Source organism: Vipera ursinii (genome assembly GCF_947247035.1).
Source record: "Vipera ursinii genome assembly, chromosome: 5".
In the NCBI taxonomy this organism is placed as follows: Eukaryota; Metazoa; Chordata; class Lepidosauria; order Squamata; family Viperidae; genus Vipera; species Vipera ursinii.
The window spans coordinates 56,604,123-56,628,821 of NC_139518.1; the positions used below are offsets into that span (position 1 = coordinate 56,604,123).

The 24,699-nt window shown below is 37.8% G+C and overlaps 1 protein-coding gene across 1 annotated transcript in view; it reads right to left on the reverse strand.

The window, feature by feature from the left end:
• RAB11FIP2 (RAB11 family interacting protein 2) overlaps positions 1-24,699 on the reverse strand; it is a 36,931-nt gene that overhangs the window by 8,610 nt on the left and 3,622 nt on the right. Inside the window, exons 2-4 of the mRNA XM_083363393.1 lie at positions 15,990-16,432; positions 13,909-14,374; positions 6,024-6,069 (exon numbers count right to left, since the gene is read on the reverse strand). Coding sequence (XP_083219519.1) covers positions 6,024-6,069; positions 13,909-14,374; positions 15,990-16,432 — 955 coding nt within the window. The remainder of the gene's footprint in view (positions 1-6,023; positions 6,070-13,908; positions 14,375-15,989; positions 16,433-24,699) is intronic.

A 24,699-nucleotide genomic window follows, 5' to 3' on the forward strand; every position in this document is an offset into this window, starting at 1 on the left:
CTCCAGTATCTTTGCCATGAAAACCCTATGGACAGTACCAAAAGGCAAAACGATATGACGCTGGAAGATGAGCCCCTCAGGTCGGAAGGCGTCCAATATGCTACTGGGGAAGAGCAGAGGGCTAGTACTAGTAGCGCCAGAAAGAATGAAGCGACTGGGCCAAAGCCGAAAGGACGCTCAGCTGTGGATATGTCTGGTGGTGAAAGGAAAGTCCGATGCTGTAAAGATTTTTTCTCCATAGGAACCTGGAATGTAAGATCCATGAATCAAGGAAAACTGGACGTGGTCAAACAAGAGATGACAAGACTGAACATTGACATCTTAGGTATCAGTGAACTAAAATGGACAGGAATGGGTGAATTTAATTCAGATGACCATCAGGTATACTACTGTGGGCAAGAATCCTTCAGAAGAAATGGAGTAGCCTTCATAGTCAATAAAAGAGTAGGAAAAGCAATACTGGGATACAATCCTCAAAATGACAGAATGATCTCAGTTCGAATCCAAGGCAAACCATTCAATATCACAGTAGTCCAAGTCTATGCCCCAACCACCAGTGCTGAAGAGGATGAAATTGACCAGTTCTATGAAGCACTACAGCACCTTATAGAACTAACACCAAAAAATGATGTTCTTATCATCATGGGGGATTGGAATGCTAAAGTAGGAAGCCAAAAGATAACTGGAATAACAGGCAAGTTTGGCCTTGGAGTGCAAAATGAAGCAGGGCACAGGCTGATAGAATTCTGTCAAGAGAATACGATGGTCATAGCAAACACTCTTTTCCAACAACCCAAGAGACGGCTCTACACATGGACATCACCAGATGGTCAACACAGAAATCAGATTGACTATATGCTCTGCAGCCAAAGATGGAGAAGCTCTATACAGTCAGTAAAAACAAGACCAGGACCTGACTGTGGCTCAGACCATGAGCTTCTCCTTGCAAAGTTTAGGCTTAAACTGAAGAAAGTAGGGAAAAGCACTAGGCCAGTCAGGTATGAATTAAATCATATCCCTGTTGAATATACAGTAGAGGTGACAAATAGATTTAAGGAATTAGATCTGATAGACAGAGTGCCTGAAGAACTATGGACAGAGGTTCGTGACATTGTACAACAGGTAGCAACCAAAACCATCCCAAAGAAAAAGAAATGCAAGAAAGCAAAATGGCTGTCTGAGGAAGCTTTGCAAATAGCTGAGGAAAGGAGGGAAGCGAAAGGCAAGGGAGAAAAAGAAAGATACACCCAATTGAATGCAGAATTCCAGAGAATAGCTAGAAGAGATAAGAATGCCTTCTTAAATGAACAGTGCAAAGAAATAGAAGAAAACAATAGAATAGGGAGGACCAGAGATCTTTTCAAGAAAATTGGAGAAATGAAGGGAACGTTTAATGCAAAAATGGGCATGATAAAGGACCAAAATGGCAGGGACCTAACAGAGGCAGAAGATATTAAGAAGAGGTGGCAAAATTACACAGAAGAACTATACAAGAATGAGCTTAACGTCCCTGATAATCACAATGAGGTGGTCACTGACCTCGAGCCAGACATCCTAGAATGTGAAGTGAAGTGGGCCTTAGAAAAGCTGAGCAACAACAAAGCTAGTGGAGGTGACAGTATTCCAGCTGAGCTATTCAAAATCTTAAAAGACAATGCAGTAAAAGTGCTACACTCAATTTGCCAGCAAATTTGGAAAACTCAACAGTGGCCACAGGATTGGAAAAGATCAGTTTACATTCCAATTCCTAAGAAAGGCAGTGCCAAAGAATGTTCAAACTATCGCACCATTGCACTCATTTCTCATGCTAGTAAAGTCATGCTTAAAATCCTACAAGCTAGACTTCAGCAGTATGTGGATCGAGAACTACCAGAAGTGCAGGCAGGATTTCGAAGAGGCAGAGGAACTAGAGATCAAATTGCCAACATACGCTGGATCATGGAGAAAGCTAGGGAGTTCCAGAAAAACATCTACTTCTGCTTCATTGACTATGCTAAAGCCTTTGATTGTGTGGATCATAACAAACTGTGGCAAGTTCTTAAAGAGATGGGAGTACCAGACCATCTTATTTGTCTCTTGAGAAACCTATATGCGGGTCAAGAAGCAACAGTGAAAACTGGACATGGAACCACTGATTGGTTCAAAATTGGGAAAGGAGTCCGGCAAGGCTGTATACTGTCGCCCTGCCTATTTAACTTATATGCAGAGCACATCATGAGAAAGGCAGGGCTAGATGAATCAAAAGTTGGAATTAAGATTGCCGGAATAAATATCAACAACCTAAGATACGCAGATGATACCACTCTAATGGCAGAAAGTGAAGAAGAACTAAAGAGCCTCTTGTTGCAGGTGAAGAAGGAGAGTGCAAAACTTGGGTTGAAACTTAACATTAAGAAAACCAAGATCATGGCATCTGGCCCTCTCAATTCCTGGCAAATAGATGGGGAAGAAATGGAGGTAGTGACAGATTTTATTTTCCTGGGCTCCAAGATCACTGCAGATGGGGACTGTAGCCAAGAAATTAAAAGACGCTTGCTCCTGGGGAGGAAAGCCATGGCAAATCTAGACAGCACACTAAAAAGCAGAGACATCACCCTGTCAACAAAAGTGCGTATAGTCAAGGCTATGGTCTTTCCAGTTGCAATGTATGGTAGTGAAAGTTGGACCATAAGAAAGGCTGAGCGCCAAAGAATTGAGGCCTTTGAACTGTGGTGCTGGAGAAGACTCCTGCGAGTCCCTTGGACTGCAAGGCGATCAAACCGGTCAGTCCTAGAGGAGATCAATCCTGACTGCTCTTTAGAAGGCCAGATCCTGAAGCTAAAACTCAAGTACTTTGGCCACCTAATGAGAAGGAAGGACTCCCTGGAGAAGAGCCTAATGCTGGGGAAGATCGAGGGCAATAGAAGAAGGGGACGACAGAGAATGAGGTGGCTGGATGGAGTCACTGAAGCAGTAGGCGTGAGCTTAAATGGACTCCAGAAGATGGTAGAGGACAGGAAGGCCTGGAGGAATGTTGTCCATAGGGTCGCGATGGGTCGGACACGACTTCGCAGCTAACAACAACAACAACAACAACAATGAACTGATTCTTAAATTAGTGACAGCTTCAGCTGAGTCTGGAGAAATAGCATTCTCCTTAAACAAGGGGAAACCAACTTTATAGTTATTACAGAACAGGCCATAATATTGCCATGTTTAAACTGAAGAAACAGATCTAGCATTTAAGAACCTCTTTTTATTTTTCATGATGATTTATAAGGTTTATGAAGTTCATGGAAGTCCATAGGCAGAAACCTTGACCAGGTAGTCCAGGGGTCAGCAACCTGAAACAGTGAAAGAGCCACTCGGAACCGGTTCCCTCACAAAAGGAAAAACTGGGAGCCGCAAAAAATGTGTGCACATGCGCAGAACAGGGTTTGACTGAAGAGTGGAGCCAAGGCGAGATATGCACCTACCCTGCATATTTGAATTGATTGGTTGAACTTTTTTAGTCCCACTTTTTTTTTTTTGGACTGCACATGGCAGAGGACTGGGAGCCGCAGGAGACGGCTGAAAGATCCGCATGTGGCTCCGGAGCCGCGGGTTGCAGACCTGTGAGCTAGTACATGGACACTAAAGATTGCCACTCATGCCCTTATCACTTCCCTTATTGCTACAAACTGCTTTACATGGGGCTGCTCTTAAAAGAGCACCCAGAAACTTCAATTACCAGTAGTATAAAATGCAGCAGGACTATTTCGTTACAGTCTTGTGACAACATGCTGCAGGAGACATATTGAATAGCAGGATTTTTCTGAGTGCAATTCGGGCTGCTGATTATTTCTATGAAATCCTATGTATCTCACAGATTAGGTATCTATATCACCACCTATTCCAGACATGTCAAACACAAGGCCCGGGGGCCGGATCCGGCCCGCAAAGTGGTTTCATGTGGCCCGCGAAGCCATCCTGGAAACAGTGAGAGAACGGCCCCCACTGCCTTGACCCTGGCCCAGAGACCCTCCTTCTGCCAGAGACCCCCAGATCTGTCCCACTCCTGCCCAGGCCCCCATAGGCCCCCTTGATACGAACGATATAGAGCTGGCCACGCCTACCCAGTAGGCCACGCCCACCCTGGCCATACCCACCCGGCCCCCTGAGGGCAACCGCAATGCTGATGCGGCCCTCAATGAAATTGAGTTTGACACCCCTGACCTATTCCAAAGATACTGTGTTCTCCAAATGTAAATGAACATAGAATGCCTAGTGAAAGTCCTCACTTATTGAAAAATAACAGAAAACTGAGTTGGAAAGGACCTTAGAGGTCTTCTACTCTAACCCTCTGCTTAAGCAGGAGATCCTACACCACTTTGGACAAAGGGTTGTCAAATCTCTTCTTAAAAACCTCAAGTGATGTCACTAATGCTGTTTTGCCTAATTACCACATCACTTAAGAGAGGGAAATTCCAGTCTCAATTGGATTGCAAAGTGAGGGCTACTTACATTTTCCCCCCAGTAATTCTAATTTACATTTTCTTTTTTTCATTCTGGTTTGTCGCTATTGCTCTTCCTGCAGTACTGGGAGTCTTTTATGATTGAGTTTATTTTTAATAAATAAATAAATGTTTCTTGATTATTAACTTGTGATATTTATTAATCAATCTAGAATTCACATTTGGATTAACTTTTCTAGCCCACTTAAAAAGACCCATAGGACTTGGATTTAGCAAATAATAATTGAGTATATTATCTTCGAATAAACAAAAAGTAAAAGGATGAAAAGGGATTAGGGGACTTAGGTTCAAAAGTACTCATGCATTGTCATCTTCCAGTATTTCTGTTACCTTCCAATATATTTCCTTCTTAAAATATATATTCCAATGAATTTAATGAATAAAAGTTCATATTTCCATCAAACATACAAGCCTGTAGGAGGCAGTATTATTATGTCACTCAATTAAACAATATATCCAAGGTGAAAAACAACAGGTAATATAGTTGAGAAGTATGAATCCTTTCAATAAAAATAGAGGCCGAGAGGGGTAAAATCTCTTCAGATTAGAAAGCAAGAAACTGGGGAGAAATATACAGCAACATAAATAAAGTTAGATAATTAATTTTTCTTCAACATAGAGTAAGGATAGGCAGCTATGACCTTTGAGCATTTTTTTGCAGCTGCCATAACATCATATATGGCCAATGCCTAAAACCGATAAAGCAATTTATTCGGATCTTAAGGCAGAAGATTATTTTAAAAAGCGTATAAACAATCTTAAAAGAAGTTAAAATCTCTCCAAAAAAAGGGGAAAGCAATAAACCCTACCCCCAGCAAAATGTGACATTTGGTTGTTTCCACTGTCCATTAATGTTCCATCCACCATAACCTTTGCTTCTAGAAAAAAGTGCTGCCTCCAACCACTAAAAGATTGCCATCCTAAATAAAAGAAAATAGCACTCTATCTGTGCAGGTCAGTCATATGACCCACTTACATATTCAAGAAGTGTGAGAAATGGTCTATATTTATATCAGTACAAATTCATACTGTGCATCTTTTTTAAGTTATGAAGTTTAAGTCAATTGTTATTTTCTGTGTACCTAAAAACATTAAGAAAACATGTAAGTATGCATGCAGAATCCCTTCCTATCAGGTATGGGATTAGATTGCATGATTCTGCTTTTCACCCAATCTTTTAATATATGGTTTGATTCATGAGGCCACTTACCACAGATTCATGAAGAACAGGCTATTTATACCTTTAAATTATTAACCACATCCTATTGTGGGGTAATATATCTCTGTATATCACATGTTAAAACAACCAACAAAAAAAGACAACTTGTTTCTGAATTATCAATTTCAAGAAGGAAATAAATAATCCAGATGGGATTCTGGATTAATTCAGGAAAGAAAATCTGCACATTTGTACTATTAAATTAGGGTTCAATAAGTCTGCTAAAAACAACAAAGTTTTAAACAACTAAGCTTTAAATAGGGGATATTCCCTCAAATATCAAATGGAACATCAATCAAGTAGTTACTTACCATTGTTTTTTGAAATTCTTCAGAGTTTTCAGAATTCACATTGAAACTATGGAAGTAATAAAAACATATATAATAAATATTTAGAAGCATGTAATATCTCAAAATAATGGTTGCTCTTTTTTCCATACATCATCCTTCCCCCAGATTTCTGAAAATTAGACACAGAAGATTTTTTTTTCTAAACAGCACTATCTTTTTAAAAGTTAACATGTGTTAATATTTAACATGTGTAGCCAAACAGAAAATTCAGAAAGTTTGGATTTCTTTAAGAATTGTATGTAATAATAGAGTCCAAACCCTTACAAGACATTATCAGACCATATGTAAGCTCAAGAAAATGACCATGCATGATAATAATGTTCTACCATTCTGGTTACAAAACAAATAAACACACTCTTCTTTATATGAAGTCATAGTAAGAAGCAGTAAACTATATATACATTATATGCAAATACTACACATCATAGAAAACTATTTGGATGTAGCATTTTAAAATTTCTATTAATGTAAGCATATATAGTAAGAGTGAATAAGTTGAGGGTTGGTTGACCCTCCATTTATTATGCCCCTGTCATGGACCGATCATCACCTCCTGCGGCTGGTCTTCCGTTTTGCCACCCCCCGCCATGGGGGTACGGAGCCAATTAGATGGTACCGCCCCAGACGCTTACTGGATCCTGATAGATTCCAAGCGGCGCTGGGATCCCCACCTGCCTCCATTGCTCACAACTCGGTGGATGCCTTAGTGGAAGCCTGGGAAAGGGCAGCCATTGAGGCGCTTGACAGGGTTGTACCCTTGCGGCCCCTGACCCGGTGCAGATCCCAGCGAGCTCCATGGTTCTCCGCGGAGCTCCGGGAGATGAAGCGCCGGAAACGGGGCCTAGAGAGCTGCTGGAGGTCCAGCCGATCCGAATCCGACCGATTGCGGTTAATAACCTATATTAGGTCTTAACTCGCAGCGATGAGGGCGGCGAGGTGTAATTACTTCTCTACCCTCATCGCGTCCGCAGATAATCGCCCGGCCGCCCTGTTTAGGGTGACTCGCTCCCTTCTTAATCAGGAGGTGAGGGAGGATCCCTTGCAGGGTCGTGCCGAGGAATTTAGTCAACATCTGTCGGATAAAATCGCTCGGATTCGGACCGGTTTGGACTACAGCTGGGCAGAGTCTGACGATCAGGACACGGGCAGTCTTGTCAATGTTATCTGGGAGGAGTTTGATTCTGTGACCCCTGATGAAGTGGACAGGATTATGGGGAGGCTGAGCTCCACCACATGTTTATTGGATCCGTGCCCTTCTTGGCTGGTTTATGCAGCTAGGGAGAGGACACGAGGCTGGCTCCAGGCGGTTATATCAGCTTCCTTGAGTGAGGGTAATTTCCCCACCGTCTTGAAGGAGGCGGTGGTGAGACCTCTCCTCAAGAAGCCTGCCTTGGACCCAGCTGTATTGAACAACTTTCGTCCAGTCTCCAACCTTCGCTTCCTTGCGAAGGTTGTTGAGAGTGTGGTGGCGCATCAGCTTCCTCTGGTCCTGGATGAAGCGGATTATTTGGACCCGTACCAATCGGGTTTCAGGCCCGGGTACAGCACGGAGACGGCATTGGTCGCTCTGGTGAATGATCTCTGGAGGGCTTGGGATAGGGGATATTCCTCTGTCCTAGTCCTATTAGACCTCTCGGCGGCTTTCGATACCATCGACCATGGTATCTTGCTGCGGCGTCTCAGGGGATTGGGAGTGGGAGGCACAGTTCTTCAGTGGTTCTCCTCCTATCTCCTGGGACGCTCGCAGTCGGTGTTGGCAGGGGGGCAGAGATCGGCCCCTAGGTCTCTCGTTTGTGGAGTTCCTCAGGGGTCGGTTCTCTCGCCTCTCCTGTTCAACATCTACATGAAACCACTGGGTGAGATCATTCGTGGTTTTGGAGTTGGGTATCATCAATACGCCGATGATACCCAACTTTTCATTTCGACCCCAAACCACCCCAGTGATGCCCTCGCTGTGATGTCCCGTTGCCTGGAGGCGGTTCGGGTCTGGATGGGGAGAAACAGACTTCAACTCAACCCTGACAAGACTGAGTGGCTGTACATTCCGGCATCCCGGGACATTCAAAACGTTCCATTGCTTTCTATGGGGGGTGAGCTCTTACCCCCCGTGGATAGGGCTCGCAACTTGGGAGTCCTTCTAGATTCACGACTTACCTTGGAAGATCATATAGTGGCTGTGACTAGGGGGGCTTTCGCCCAGGTTCGCCTGGTGCACCAGTTGCGGCCCTATCTGGACCGGGATGCCCTGTGTACGGTCACTCATACGCTCGTGACCTCTCGCCTAGACTACTGTAATGCTCTCTACATGGGGCTTCCCTTGAAGACCACTCGGAGGCTCCAACTGGTACAGAATGCGGCCGCGAGAGTTGTCTTGGGAGTTTCCCGGTACTCCCATGTTACACCTTTGCTCCGCGAGCTGCATTGGCTACCAGTTGTCTTCCGGGTGAGGTTCAAGTTCTTGGTTATGATCTTTAAGTTCTTACATGGCATGGGTCCGGGTTACCTCGAGGACCACCTGCTGCCGGCGTCAACTCCCCTCCGCCCTGTGTGTGCCCACAGAGAGCCTCCTCAGGGTGCCTCCGGTCAGGGAATGTCAACTGGTGGCCCCCAGGGGGAGGGCCTTCTCTGTGGGTGCTCCAGCATTATGGAACCAACTGCCAGTTGAGCTCCGGATGGCATCAGACCTCCGATACTTCCGCCGCGGGCTGAAGACCCACTTATTTGAACTAGCTGGTCTGGCCTGATGGGGGAATATGGGTTTTTAATTGGTTTTTTTAGTATTCTATTATTGTTGTATTTTAATTGGGCACTGGTTTAATTTCCTTTTAACTTTTGTACCACTATTTATATATGCCCTGTGAACCACCCTGAGTCCCTCGGGAGAAGGGCGGTATAGAAATCAAATAAAACATAAAACAAACAAACATATTCCAACTTTAATGATACTAAAACGCATTGATTCCTATGTGCCCTTCTTTATCTAGAACACACATGTCAAACACAAGGCCCGGGGGCCAGATCCAGCCCGCGAAGTGGTTTCATGTGGCCCGCGAAGCCATCCTGGAAACAGTGAGGGAACGGCCCCCACTGCCTTGGCCCTGGCCCAGAGACCCTCAGATCTGTCCCACTCCTGCCCAGGCCCCCATAGGCACCCTTGATGTATGGCCAGTAGGCCATACACACTCTAGCCACACCCACCCAGTAGGCCACGCCCACCCTGGCCATACCCACCCGGCCCCCTGAGGGCAACCGCAATGCTGATGCGGCCCTCAATGAAATTGAGTTTGACACCCCTGATCTAGAATAAATGCTATGTGAAAATTGGCTGAAGTAGTTTATACCAGGTTTTCAACGTAAGGATAGCTGTCCTAAAAAAATAATGATTGCCCTCTGGGGCTTTGGGTCCATGTACCAAGGATATAGTTAGGATGGGGATAAGGATATTAGTTTTCCTTCCAGAAAAATTTGTTAAAGTATTATCAGAGAGGAAGAGAAAGTCAGAAGAAAGTAAACTAAAATCTCTTCATCAGCTTGAGGTTATCAGTGCAATGATCCCATAGGTACTGATTCAACAATGTATGAAACAGCTGGTTTGCCATTTTCTCCTTTGAAGAAACAATATTGCAATTTGGTCCAAATAAAGAATGAAGGAAAAAGTCATTTATCCCTAGCAGCTAGAGAGTGGACATTTCTAATTTCCATGAATTCAAATCTTTAATAATTCTAAATAACAAAATATAATTAGTTAGAAACTAGAAAAGGCATAACTTGTATCATTTTTAATTCTCTCAAAACGATTATATTGAAATTCACAAGAATGACTTAAAATATAAAAGTCTTAAGATATGTTTTGGGAGTTAAGAAACATCTATTTGTATAATTTCTTTTTAACATTTTTTTATAAACCAGGGCTATATCTTTGTTGTAGGAGCTGTAAATATTCAGGCTGTTAAAACTATCTGCTCTTGGTTTACAGTATCTCAAGCGGGCAGAAGTGAAAACAGAAATTAACTTTCTTCTAAGTACTTCTGGAGGTTTGGAAAATAGAAACAGTACAGGTATAGCAGAAGCAAACCTATGTGAGCAGGTCACAAGAGTAGCAGTATACTTTTATGTGAGTGTTGTTTGCCTTTACATTTTAAGAATATGAATTAATTACCACAAAATGATCAGGCTTCCAAAATCAAAACATTAGAAAAATATTACAATTATTTTATATGCCAATATTACCTAACAGTTATGATTGCCCTTATCTGCCAAACGTATCCCAACTTTTTCCTCCAACACACTTCTGACTTCTGGTGAGACTGCTAAAAGGCAATCTTCCATTTCAGGAAGATGCAAGCCTGAAATAAGCGTACACAGTTAAATAGATTCCCCTGCTCCCTCAATGCCCCCCACAAAAAATTATTAGAAAATAACAGTAGGCATATGTGTAAATTGCCTTCACCTATTTGACATTCTTAACCTACTCAATGTGACCCTCAGTCTCCTCAAAAGTGTGGTCCTGTTTCCCCAAATTTTCTTTCCCTGCCTTAAAAAGACTATTTTACATTACACATCAAGATGATATGCTGCTCAGATTAACTAAGTTAAACAAATATCATAAAATTGTGTCCATTTTAAAAATCAAACCGTATTATTAAACAAATATTGAAGATACAATTTATACAGAAACGTATAGTATATAAAGACTTCATAATAAATACATATTTGCAAAAACAGGGTGAACAGGAACATTGTGTGCACCACAGTTCTGGAATTAGTGAATAATTTGAGAAAAAGGAAAGTATATAATTATTATATATATATTAAATAAATTATATAAATATAACTGAAATTATGATCTTTTCCAAATCTATTCTATTAAAATTAAGATACTTTATTATTTACTTTGGTTAAATATAACTTTCAATTTGCAATTATGTAGTTCATTTTAGTGAAGTTCTTTTATAAACAATAATTACCATACTAAATATGAAACAATGAATAACATTTTTCAAAGAGTGGCAAGGAATATACCCTGGAAACATGGAAAAATAGATCCCAAGACAGTAGGCAATATTAACACTATTTGAAACTTTACAGTTTGTTTTATTATGAAAAGGTATTCCAAATTAATGCCTTATATAAAGTAATATGCCTTAACATTAAATTCCATTAGTAAACATGAAAATTCACAGAGGCAGCAAATAATGTGGCTGAGACTGTCAGACAAAAAAGAAGCAGAAAGATAAAGAAAGCAGATGGAAATTAAGACATTTAATTTTTCCTAAAAGTTTTTTTAAAATGTTTGAAGTGGTAAAATAACTCTTCAAAAGATAAGCTATTAATGCAGATTACAGGATACAAGTCAAACCACTTTTTTGTATTACCATAATACAGAATATTGAACACATAACAGTATTTAATAGGCTAAAATTACTTATTTGATTTTTCACTAGTGGGAAAAACTTTTATTTTCAAAAGTATATTAGCTATTCCTCCATTTAGTTCCTTATTCAAAATCTTTCCATTACTACTCTTTTTTAGAATATATTTTACCATAATCATCATCATCATCACCATCATATATTTTTAAAAAGCTGAAAATCATAATAATTATAATTATATAAATTATATAATTATAAAATTATAATCACTTTTAAATAAGATATACAGTGGGCTTAAAACTTAGTGAATACTTTTCAATTTTCAATATTTATACTGGTGCTCCCCACAGTTGTTTAACTGGTTTCTCTTTAGTTATATTGTTCAATTGGGCTCTCTTTTATCCGTTAGGGTTCCATTCACTACCAAAAACCCTAAATATTTGATTTCTTTATAACCCCGATGACATTTTGTTGGATCTACTGTAAAACTAGCTTTTTGGAGATTTGTCGCTACTTTTTCTAATGCATTAAATGGTTTTCCCAGCATTCGTTATAAACAATGGTATCATCTAAGAGAGCCTCACATCATTTCAGTTGATCAGGGAAGATATGGTCCATTAATCTTCAGAAGGTAAGCATCCCTTTCACTTCAACCAATAAAAGAGACTGTCTCATGAAGTGGTAGATTCTCCTCCACTAAAAATCTTCAAACTGAGGCTGGACAAACATTTGTCTGATACACTTTAATAGAACCTTTACCAAGCAGAAAGATAGGCTAGATCATAGGTGTCTATCCTATGTCCCTAGAAAGGACTTGTTAGATAAAAATGTGAAATCCAGTCTAAACATCTGGTTGACTATGCAACCAACATAATAATAGTCTAATTAGACACTTCCCTGAGACATCTATCTGTTCACATTTTCAAACCTGGTATTCAATCATGCTAGTAACAACCTGTCGCCTTTAACTACTGGACTATTTGTTACCCTGTGTCCAGTGCCCAAGAGCTTGTTAATTATCCAGATTCTCTTTCTCTAGGTCTTGTTAATTACCTGTCTCCTGTCTCAGAGGACCTTGTTAATAACTTTGTACAGTCCCTCTAAAGATGGCCTAACAACACATTAAAATTAAAGATGCTTTTGTTTTAGCACCTGTCAAATGCTGTAAATTGAGAAATTTTCACATTAGTTTATTAGCCTACTGTAGTGTAGCATAGAAACAAACATTTTTTTTATAAAAATGTTGCACACAGAGTTATCTATATCATGGAAAACCAGTATTTTAGTTGACATTTGTTCTTAAATACTGTATGTTCAATGCACAGGACTGCTATGAGAGCTACAGATTAACACCTGGAGGGCTACTATGATGAATACAGCCATTAGACTATAGTAATGTAAGTGATCAAGGACCTTTTGAAAAGTATAATTGAGATTACAAAACATTAACTCTGTTATTATCGGACAACATGACCTCATGCAGGTTTTTCAAAGAATTAGTCATTCGAGCTATAGATTCTATATCAATGTATACAAAAAGCCAATTAAGCTATTACTTCTTAAAAAGACTTTCTTTACAAATAAAAAAAATCTCAACAGCAGTAAACTGACCAGTATAAATAACATATTATTCTTCAAAATGATATGCAACTTTAAGTCAATCTAGAAAGTTCATTAGGTTAGTACACCTAACTTCAACAGATTAGTACAGGTAGTCTTTGACTTACAACCATTTGTTTAGTGACCATTTGAAGTTGTAACGGCACAGAAAAAATGTATCACTTTCCACACTTACAACCACTGCAGCATTTCTGTGGTCATAGTATCAAAATTTGGACGCTTGGCAACTTGCATGTATTTATCACAGTGGCAATGTCCTGGAGTCATGTGATCACCTTTTGCAAGCTTCTGACAAGCAAAATCAAGGGGAAGCCAGGTTCACTTAACAGTTGTAGCAAGAAAGCTTGTAAAATGGGCACACCTCACACCATTACAACTTGGCATCAAGGTACCTAAAGGACACACTTAGTCTATAAAGGTTGTGCAATGCTTCAGAATTGCTTTCAAAAGTGAGATGTCTTCTGAGGAAGTTAGTGCATCTCAATCATTTAAAAAACTTGAACGTGTAGGTGGGTTCCCCAAACACAGAAGCATAGACATATTCAGCCTTTTCATAATGGATATATTGAAGATTTGCTTGATCATTTAAAGCACAAGGGGTCCTTAATTCTTTGTTAGATAATCCTGCATCTTAAGAGTACACTGGCTTTTATATAACAGAATGGCAAAACTGATTGTAACAGATTGTTCCACAATGCCTACCTAGGTTAGTTCCTTCACAGCACTGAAATATCAGTCCAGGTCTGTAATATTTGTTTTTTTTTAAATTAAATAATGTTCTCCTTGAATAAAAATAATACATTTTAATAAAAAAAATAAACATCAACTTCAAGACATCTAACCAAGGAACTTACCTAGACAGCAGCGTATTTTTTGGCTTGAAGTTTGCAGTAAAGGGATTAGTGGAATCAAAATCAAAGCTGTCCTGATGACTTTCAGCAAAAAGACTGGGTGATTTCAAATCAGAGGAGCCTTCTGATCCTCCGTTACTAAGTCTATCTGATCGTTTGCCTTCTTTCTTTCCAGTTACTCTTTCGAAAAGACTAACCTTCTCCTTTTTCTCTTTCTTATTGTCCTTTTTTATTTCAGGTGGTTTTGAAAATAAGCCCACATTTTGTTCCCACGATAAAGGGTTTTCTTCAAATGGATTCTTCTGCCTTGGCAACGTAGCAAACTTTTGAGGCAGTGAAGCACTCACATTGGTAAAAGGATCATTTTGAGCTACAAAAGCTGAGTCACTGTCATCAACTGTGCTGTCGAGTTGATTCACTTTAGTGGCATCTGCACTTAATGTCCGCCTGTGTGGAGATTTTAGATTTCCTGAAAACAATGTTATTAATATGCAACTGGACTCAAGTGTATAAATAGAAAAGATACATATAAACACACACGTATACATACAAAATATTGTATAACTATCTGCAATAAGTTAAAATAATAAGTTTATCCCAATAACTATTATTCTACAAATACAGATCATAAACATGATTAGCTTTGTTGAACAGTTTCAATAAGCCTTTGACCACATAATAAATTCTCCCACTACAATATAATGCTTGATCTGAACAAATTGTAATTATTACTTCATTGGGGAGAGTAAATAGTAACTAGCTAATAGGGTTAACACATACTACACTTTTTTGTTTTACCCAGGTCTTTCCAGCTGCTTCAAATGTTTAAAATTTTGCTGTTTTTTCACTGTTATTGTTTTTTATATTTCAATAACATGTGTGATCCAATCTGAAAATTTCTAATTTAAGGATGGTGTATAATATGGATATACACAGTATAAAAAACAGATTTTGCTTCAAGCTTGAACAAAACAGTCTAAAACATTCCAACTGAGATGACTATGTTCCGCTAGGATAAAACTTAAAACTATTTAGAAGATTTAATCAAAGAAAGCAATGGGAATTCAGCAGAACTCCCTTGCTCTTTGTTTTCCTCCAAGAGTAGTTGAAATATTAACTCATGTTGATTGCTATCTGCCATCCAACCTGTTGCAAAATTGGCCACAATTTAATTTAATTTAAACATTAAAAAATTCCTATAGAAATTCTTTTGGTACCTGAAGAAAAAATTTAAACAACAACCAAAAAATCAGGCTCAAGCACAAGTCCATGTTTTATTTCTATTATTAACTAATCCAGGAAAAAGCATATGTTGTAGGAACAAAGCGCTTCTCCTAATTCTTGCACGAATAAGAGCAAAATGTAACAGCATGAATATATCCAGTAATACGACTAAACTCTAGAAGTCATTAAAAGTTGTACTGAAATGTATTGTATAGTTCACAGCATCAGAGTGCACACAAAGATAACAAATCAAAATAGGACAAGTATTTTCAGTTTTAAATGAAAATACTTACCCTATTTTGATTTGTTATCTTTGTATCTATCTATGTATCTTAATGTCAATTGGATTCTTGGATTCAAGACTCCGCACATTCTGCACCACTCCCCCCAAAAGCTCAATAAATCAGTCCCACCTGCTGACTAGGCTGCAACATCTGGGAAAAGTCAACTTCAAGAAAACATGTCCCATCACAGCATTCAGAACAGCACAAAACACTCAAAACTGTCAAGGTTTGTTTCAAGCTTGAAACAAAACTCTATTTCAATCATGGAAGACGCAGAATGTCTGTTTCAAGATAAAAACATTTGAAACCTGGAACTTTTGACTTTTGTATATCCCAAACCTATTTTTAAAACAATTACAGTGAAACGAAACTTAATACAGTAATAATAAAATGAAAAAATATACTTATTAAAACAAATTATTGATGAAAAATACTATTCTTCATTTGATTTCCATTGTATCTCAAATTTTTAGCAACTGTTTTTCTTAGGAATAAGAGCATAAAGATATAGGGTTTGGAATAATTCTACTAGAAGGCCTTTTCAAATAGTTTTTGTCTTAAGAAATTTTTACTTACCACTTTCATCCTCAGAACCAACAGACTCAAGCTGACGTCTGAAGAGGTATGAGTTGCCAATTGTTCCCGATTTATTTTTTTCTGAAGTTAGCTGAGGTCCAGTTAGATCAGACATTGAGTGAGCCAAAGAGAGTCGCTGAGGTCCCAAAAGAAAAGGCGTTTTTGGCTTTGATTTTAACTGCAATTCATTGAGGGAACTTATATTGTTAGTTTCTGGGGTATGAGTCCTTGGAATGATTGCAGAAGATGTATCCAAAAATGTTCCATCTGTCTTATGACCCTTCATTTTGTCCTTTAATTTAGCAAAAGGAGATTTGGTTTTATCCTTAATTGACAGGTCAAACATACTTGCCGTCATGTTGTTTCTCATAAACTGAATGTTGACTTTTATCTCACCTCTATCTTTAGTTCGTTTTCCTTGCTTGGACTCTAGATTAAACCATCTTAAAGAAAAGATAGTATGCTGTTAGTTGCACAAGCATGCCTCGGAATCCTAACATGCCATTTCATCTATACTTATGTAAGATTGCAAAAAGTCAATATAGACACATATCATGGAGGCTGCTTTACAATTTTAAATATATTTATTGCAAAAAGTATTCCTTGGTCAAATTTTAGCTCAAGTGTGTTAAAAGAATCAAAATACCTAATTTAATCAAAATCATGTATAATAAAGCATACAAATATTAATTAAACTTCAAGAAATTGCAGTGATTAAAACTGTATTAAAGTGAGTTTCAAAACTGAAACTCAAGTAGAGAAACAAAATGCCATTTGGAAGATTTAAAATAAACATTTACTTATAACTTACTCAAAACTGACAATGATGATCTAATGGGAATCCTGTTGATAAGGCATTCCTCAGATGGAGAGAACATTGCAAAAAAGGCTGTTTCTTGATAGCCAATTTAAGGACTACCAAAGTAGGGCAACAGAGAAGGCCCACCATTCTTCATCACTTAGTAAAAGTGCTTTAAACAGGGCTCAGAAAAATAGCCAATGCAGTTCATGCAATATGAGGGTCATACGTTTTAATAATCTTGTTACCGCCATCACACAATTTTTGAGTCAGCTGTTTCTGTACCTAATGAAGACCAGACCCCATAGATTTCATATATAAATTCTTAATATTCAATATTCAATTAAAAATAGTAATTTCCATTATTTATATAATTCACAGTAATAAACTTAAAATATTATTCCTGTATTCTGTTCTGGGAGTAGACTCTACACTGGAAGAGTAGCAACTGAAAAAGATGTTCTTAGTTGACAATATACTTGAAAGAAAAAATGCAGTTTATAGATTTAATCACTATAACAATAGATTTTGTGAAAATGCAAAAGAAACACCCTTACATTAAACAACAGTGTTGAGGCTAAGTATATTATCCACATCTTTTATAAAGTACACTATAGTATTACAAATAACTAAGTTCAATAAGTAAATTTGACACATAGTCAAATAAGTAAATTTGACACATAGTCAAATAAGTAAATTTGACACATAGTCAAATAAGTAAATTTGACACGATTTTAAGCACAGAAAAGCAGACTACACTATCTATTTCAAAACTACTTGACAGATTTTTCTGCTAATTTTCTGTATCCTATTTAATTTCAGCATTCTACTATACGATAAATTTTTATTCTTTCGATATATGTCATGTCAAAAGGATGCAATGTTTGGATATGCTGAACTATTTCACACTTTTCTTAAGTTGTTGTTGTGCTCTTTTTTCTCCTTTGAGCAGGGATGAAAACTCACTCAAACCAAACAGTTTGGAGGTTGCAAGTGCAGTTATGCAAAAGGTATGTCATTGGAAGGCACGGGACTGAATTTCCTTTTGATTTATTAAGGGAATCAAAAACTGAAATCCAATGCCATCCAAAATTGGCAGCACTACAGATTTGTTTCCTAGAGCCTGTGTCACCTCCATCCTTATTTCTAAATAGGAGAAAAATCATGCCACCAAAACCTGGTTATTTTGCCACTGAATTTTAGAGAGGAATGAAATCCATACTTTGCCTACTGCTGCATTTATTCCTATTTCCAGGACTCTTCTCAGTATTATTTTCCTATTGAGGAAAAAATATCCCTCAATATGGACAGGGAGTCCCAAGGTCTCTAAAATCAGTTAAAATAACCTGAGTATCATATAATAATAATAATAATAATAATAATAATAATAATAATAATAATAATAATAATAATAATAATAATAATAATAATAATAATAATAATAACAACAACAACAAAAACAACCTTTATTGTCAAAGTACAACATGTGTACAATGAGATTAGCTGAGCCTCCCCCCCCGTGCTCTCTCCCCCCAACACACAGTGACAACAAACCCTCCATCCCACCACACCATGTGAACCAACTACACCACACACCGGCCTCCCAAGTCAATTCTGCATAAGATTATGTCCCATTTAAAAGCCTAACAGCCCACGGATAAAAGCTATTTTTCAGCCTGTTGGTACGGCTGGCTATATTCCTATATCTCCTACCGGATATTTGTTCATTTTTGTTCATATTTGTTCACCAATGTGCTGTTAAGGAACAAAACATAGAGAATCATAGAGCTGGAAGGGACCTCAGAGGTCCTCTAGTCCAACCCCCTGCTCAAGGAAGGAACCTTACACCATCACAGTCAAATGGTTGTTCAGTCTATTCTTGAAAACCTCCAGTGATGGGGCACCCACAATCCCAGAAGGCAAGCTGTTCCACTGATTAATATTTGACTGGTTTCACACAACATGTCAAATCTTAACTCACTGTTTACAATACATTAAGCCAAAATCAAACACTATTATGTTTAGCACAGTATTATGAACTCTTATCTCTATTTTGAAACCAAACTGTTTAAGATTGTAATCATTTTTATTATATCTTGAATTAAAGCCAGAAGTAAATTAAAACACAGAAATTATTTCAAAACTTGTGTTATACATATTTTACAAGCCATTCCTTTCCGCAATCTAGTTGGTATATTCCACATTTACTGAAGCCAGCATGTTTTCCTTAAAGAAAACCTGATAGATGTCTTGCAATAAAAGGGTGATAGGTTATGAATGCTTAATCCTCTTTGAACATTCACAATCCAGAGTGCTTACCTTATAAACATACATGTCTCATATAAACATCAGTCAAATGGCATCAGTTCCTTTCAGGAACAAAACCTCACATATGAACTTAGTTATATGGATGTAAGGATTTTTTTATATATAATATTCAATGATATATACAGATAATCCTCAACTTGCATCTGGTTGCTTAGTTACCATTCAAAGTTACAATGGAGCTCCCCCAAAGCTGCTTAAAACCTGATTTCAAAGTTACAACGACCGTATACACCTTCGCAGTCATGTGATTGCATTTTGGAAGCTGTTCACCTTTATAGCTATCCTGCAGTCATATGACCATAATTTGTGACATGTTTTGCCAGTGTTTGCTTCCAGTTTCAGGCAAAAAAAGCCCATTGGGTAAAATGGATTTGCTTAGCATCTCCTGCATTTGCTTAATGCAAATGCTGAAAAATTGGGCCTGGTCATGTGATGTCTAAATGTATGAGGGCAACAACTTACAACTATAATTCTGGGCTCAATTACTATTGTAACTTGAGAACTACCTGTAGATGTTCATTTTTGCAACACACTATAGCTTTCTACACTGTGACATTAGCATGTCATACTATATGTACTTTGTTAAAAATGTTTGTGCAATTGGATAATGTAGTGAATGAAGAACCATAACATATGAGGCAATATACAATTATATTTTTACTGTGAAGGATAGAATAAAAAAACTATGCTTCCATTTAAAGCATTCCTCTGTATAAAAGTATAAAAAGTCGTATTAGTTTAGATACTAAGTAAGATGTTAGATTATTCCAAAATCATGGATTAGGAAGTATATTAAGAACCAACCAAAACTGTAGTAATTCAGTACTTTCGTTTATTCTTTCTATGGTACTGTTACAAAATTAATGAAAGTTTCAATAGTATGAATGGCATTGGCTACGTTTCATGAAATAAATGTAATTAAAAATGCCCACTATTGGCCAGAAATATGGTTTTACATTTACAAATTTATATACACATGTAAGCATTCACACTACCACCCTTCCCCCAATCTTCCAATATTTCTAAGATCAAGTTAATAGTATAGCCACATCCCTCTCTACTTAGAAATAAATCATATTAATGGGAGTTCTATGGAGATAGAATTACAGCTGTAATGTTTTATTTTTTGACTATCTAAACAAAAATAATTATACATTCTTTAATTAATTCTATTCTGAGGGAAAGAATAAGTATACCAAAGGCTTAAAGCAGATCAGAGTTGGTGTCCAAGTATTGGCTAAATATGAAAAGGCCTTAAGTCACTCAAATTGTCATGCTTTACAATTTCAGATTGTCAAAAAGAAAGCAACACAACTATTTCAGGTGTTTGTGGTTTAACAAATCAAGAACTATAAATGACACTTATTCCTAATCTGAACCAGCAAATTTCCCCCCCCCCCACAGCTGATGTTTATTCATACTCATAAAAGAAACCACCAAATAATCCTTGGGTCTTCTGCCAGAGTGAATATATTATATTTTGCCATAGAAAAGGTGCTTCACTGCTTCAAATTCATCATTTGTATTATTTTTAAATAAATATGCTTAAGCCATTACAAACAACAACTTCAATAAAGTTAATATTTGTGCATTTGATCTGGGGGCCGATATATCTTTAAAGTCATAATGCCTGGCAAACACAACTTTCTCTGATAAAAAGAAAATGGAGCAAGTTGCTAGTTCTGCAGTCTTTCTAGAATTCTAGATCAGCTGTTCTTTCCTTTTCCAAAAATGAAACATGTGCAAGAGAATTGCTTACAAGTTTCAGTATTATGCAGAATATTAAAATATCTCTTTTTATAATACTCTAGTGACTCTGAAGTCTGTCTTTTAGAAAACCATACATATAGTGTGTTGGAAAAAGGAAATATTAACTATTAAACTAAAAGAATTACTAATAAAAATCATCAACTATTTGGAGTTCATTTATTCCAAAAGTAAGTAATGTTAAAATTACATCAACATTGAAGAATTATTTTAGATAAAATGCTGCAAAAATCTGCTCAAGATATCTTAAGGCAAATAAACATTATTTATATTTTATATAATTTATATTTATTATCCACCTTGAAAAAAAATCAGTATTATGTTATTAGATACCATAGCTCACTCTTCAGAACTGATTAGTACCTATATTTTACATTTAAAGTATTGGACATGAGGACAGCTTATTTGTAAAAGTACTGCATTTGTTCACATACAAAACACAATTGAATCTTTGAAATGCTTGGAAAAACTTTATCTTCCTTCTAGCCTCTCAAGCCCCTAAATGGGATGAAATTTCTGTGATAACCTGGTTTCCCCCGCAATGGATTTTGGATGATAATATATAACCACAGGGACGTGGTAGCTCAGTGGGTTAGGACGCTGAGCTTGTCGATCAGAAGGTCGGCAGTTTGGCGGGTCGAATCCCGAGTGCCACGTAGCAGAGTGAGCGCCTGTTACTAGTCCCAGCTTCTGCCAACCTAGCAGTTTGAAAGCATGTAAAAATGCAAGTAGAAAAATAGGGACCACTACGGTGGGAAGGTAACAGCGTTCCGTGCGCCTTTGGCGTCTAGTCATGTCGGCCACATGACCACGGAGACGTCCTCGGACAAGCGCTGGCTCTTCGGCTTTGAAACAGAGATGAGCACCGGCCCCTAGAGTCGGAAACGACTAGCATGCATGTGCGGGGGAACCTTTACCTTTACCTATATAACCACACAAAAATGTCATGTTTTCCTGTATCACAATTATAATTATAATGCACTGAATATTTATTACTTCTAGCAATACAAACACTGAATATATAATAGAACAATGGTGCCTATGCAAAACAACCTACAATGCAAATTATAGATACGGCATTTTTAGAAAACAGTGATAATCTTAATGATAATACCCCCAAAACCATCCATTTATGTTAAGGTGCGATAGCCCAATACTTGGGTTGGAAATGCAGAAAGGCAGCTCCCACTGTTTTAATATATACAAGCAGCCCTCGATTTATATCAGCATTTGGGACTGGAATTTCTGTCACTAAGCAATGTGGTCATTAAATTAATCCTGTGTTTGTCAGTTTGAGACAACTTTCTGCGAACTTCCCTCAGCCAAGTCAGTGGGTAAGATGGCTTGCATGAAGGCCGGCAAGCAGCATCTAATACTGTAGACATTGGGCAGAAAAACATTGAGTCTACACTCCAAAACCAAATAAGTTTTCTCATTTCAAGAAATTTGGATCTGATGTAGAACTCCAACCCCTAAAGTTTGTATGTTCCAAATATCTACACTGGATTAACTTAGCATCTTAGCCCAATACAACAGATGGAAGAGGAACTCTTTCAGAAAAAGGAACAGACTGTATGCTATTTTTTTCATTTTTCCTTCTCTATCTTTTCATCTGTTTCACTTTGTGTTATGAAGTACAACCTTAAAGAATGAAGAGTTTTATTTTTAAGAGTGGAGAATATCAAAACCCACAGGGAATGGCATGATAAGTGGCCTTTCTAGCTTCACCAAATGAATGAAAAAAGTGCTATTATGGAATGCATAACATAATATAATTTGAAACTATTTAGAAATATAAAAAAATGACCATGTTGTTACAGATGAAGTGAACAATATGTCCTTGACCAAACACAATAGCACATATACAAAAAATGCTTGTTATATTCAGTGGCATAAACACACTGTATATTGGCACTTTTTCTGTCTAGAAAAATATATCTTTTCACATTGATATGTTGCCTAAATTAAAAATGTGTTTGGATTAGGGGGAAAATATATACATTAAATAATAAACATTTACCAAAAAATCTTATGACCATTACAATCAGACTATATCTTTAAACTGCAGCCCTATATTCATATTTGAGAGGTAAATTTGTATGAATCTACCTACTTCTCACTAACTTAAAATTATTAGAAGGCTGTGCCTTTATTTGCTAATAACAAAGAAAGCAACAGGTGCAAAGAGTAAATTTGGCATAAAATAATTCATATGCTTTAGCTCTTCTGAATTATTTCAAACTACATAAATATTGCACATCCCAATGCTAGTAGATTTATGAGGAAAACACAACTGAACCATTACATTTGCTATCTTAAATATGCTAAATAGATTCTGCCTATTAGTGATGCTCCACATGTACAGTTGCAAGAAAAAGTATGTGAACCCTTTGGGATTACGTGGAGTTTTGCATGAATTGGCCATAAAATGCGCTCTAAACGTCATGTAAGACAGACTGTCTACAAATGGAGAAAGTTTAGCACTGTTGCTACTCTCCCTAGGCGTGGTCATCCTGTAAAAATGACTGCAAGAGCACAGTGCATAATGCTTAATGAGGTAAAGAAGAATCCTAGAGTGTTAGCTAAAGACCTACAGAAATCTCTGGCACATGCTAACATTTTTGTTGACACATCTACAATAAGGAAAACATTAAACAAGAATGGAGTACATGGGAGGACACCACGGAGGAAGCCACTGCTGTCCAAAAAAAAATATTGCAGCACGTTTGAAGTTTGCAAAAGAGCACCTGGATGTTCCACAGCACTACTGACAAAATATACTGTGGACAGATGAAACCAAAATTGAGTTGTTTGGGAAAAACACACAACACTATGTGTGGAGAAAAAAAGGCACAGCACACCAACATCAAAACCTCATCCCCACTGTAAAACATGGCGGAGGGAGCATCATGGTTTGGGGCTGCTTTGCTGCCTCAGGGCCTGGAGAGATTGTTGTCATTGATGGGAAAATGAATTCCAGAGTTTATCAGAACATTTTGCAGGAAAACGTACGACCATCTGTCCGCCAACTGAAGCTCCACAGAGGATGGGTGATGCAACAGGACAATGACCCAAAGCATACAAGTAATTCAACAAAACAATGGCTTCAACAGAACAGAATACGCCTTCTGGAGTGGCCCAGTCAGAGTCCTGACCTCAACCCGATTGAAATGCTGTGGCATGACCTTAAGAGAGCGATTCACACCAGACATCCCAAGAATATTGCTACACTGAAACAGTTTTGTGAAGAGGAGTGGTCCAAAATTACTCCAGATCGTTGTGCAGATCTGATCTGCAACTACAGGAAACGTTTGGTTGAGGTTATTGCTGCTAAAGGAGGGTCAACCAGTTATTAAGTCCAAAGGTTCACATACTTTTTCCACCCTGCACTGTGAATGTTTCCATCTTATGTTCAATTAAAACATGACAACAGCTAATATTTTTGTAGTATTATTTTAAGCAGACTGTTTTTTTTCTATTGTTGTGACTTACATGACGTTTAGAGCACATTTTATGGCCAATTCATGCAAAACTCCACGTAATCCCAAAGGGTTCACATACTTTTTCTTGCAGTTGTATCTGCCACTACAATTCAACTACATACATGGCAGTCAGACAGAATATCTGAAATACTGTATCCTTTCTATGCCTTATCATACCCATTAACTAATAGCTGCACAATGCAGTAAATTATGTGGGAGTACATTCCTCATTGTTGCCTTCAGAAACTTACAAAGGATTCCAAATATGTTAAATCCCAACATTATGATTTCAAATATTTGGTCTTCCCCATTCCCTGGTTATTATAAAATACTA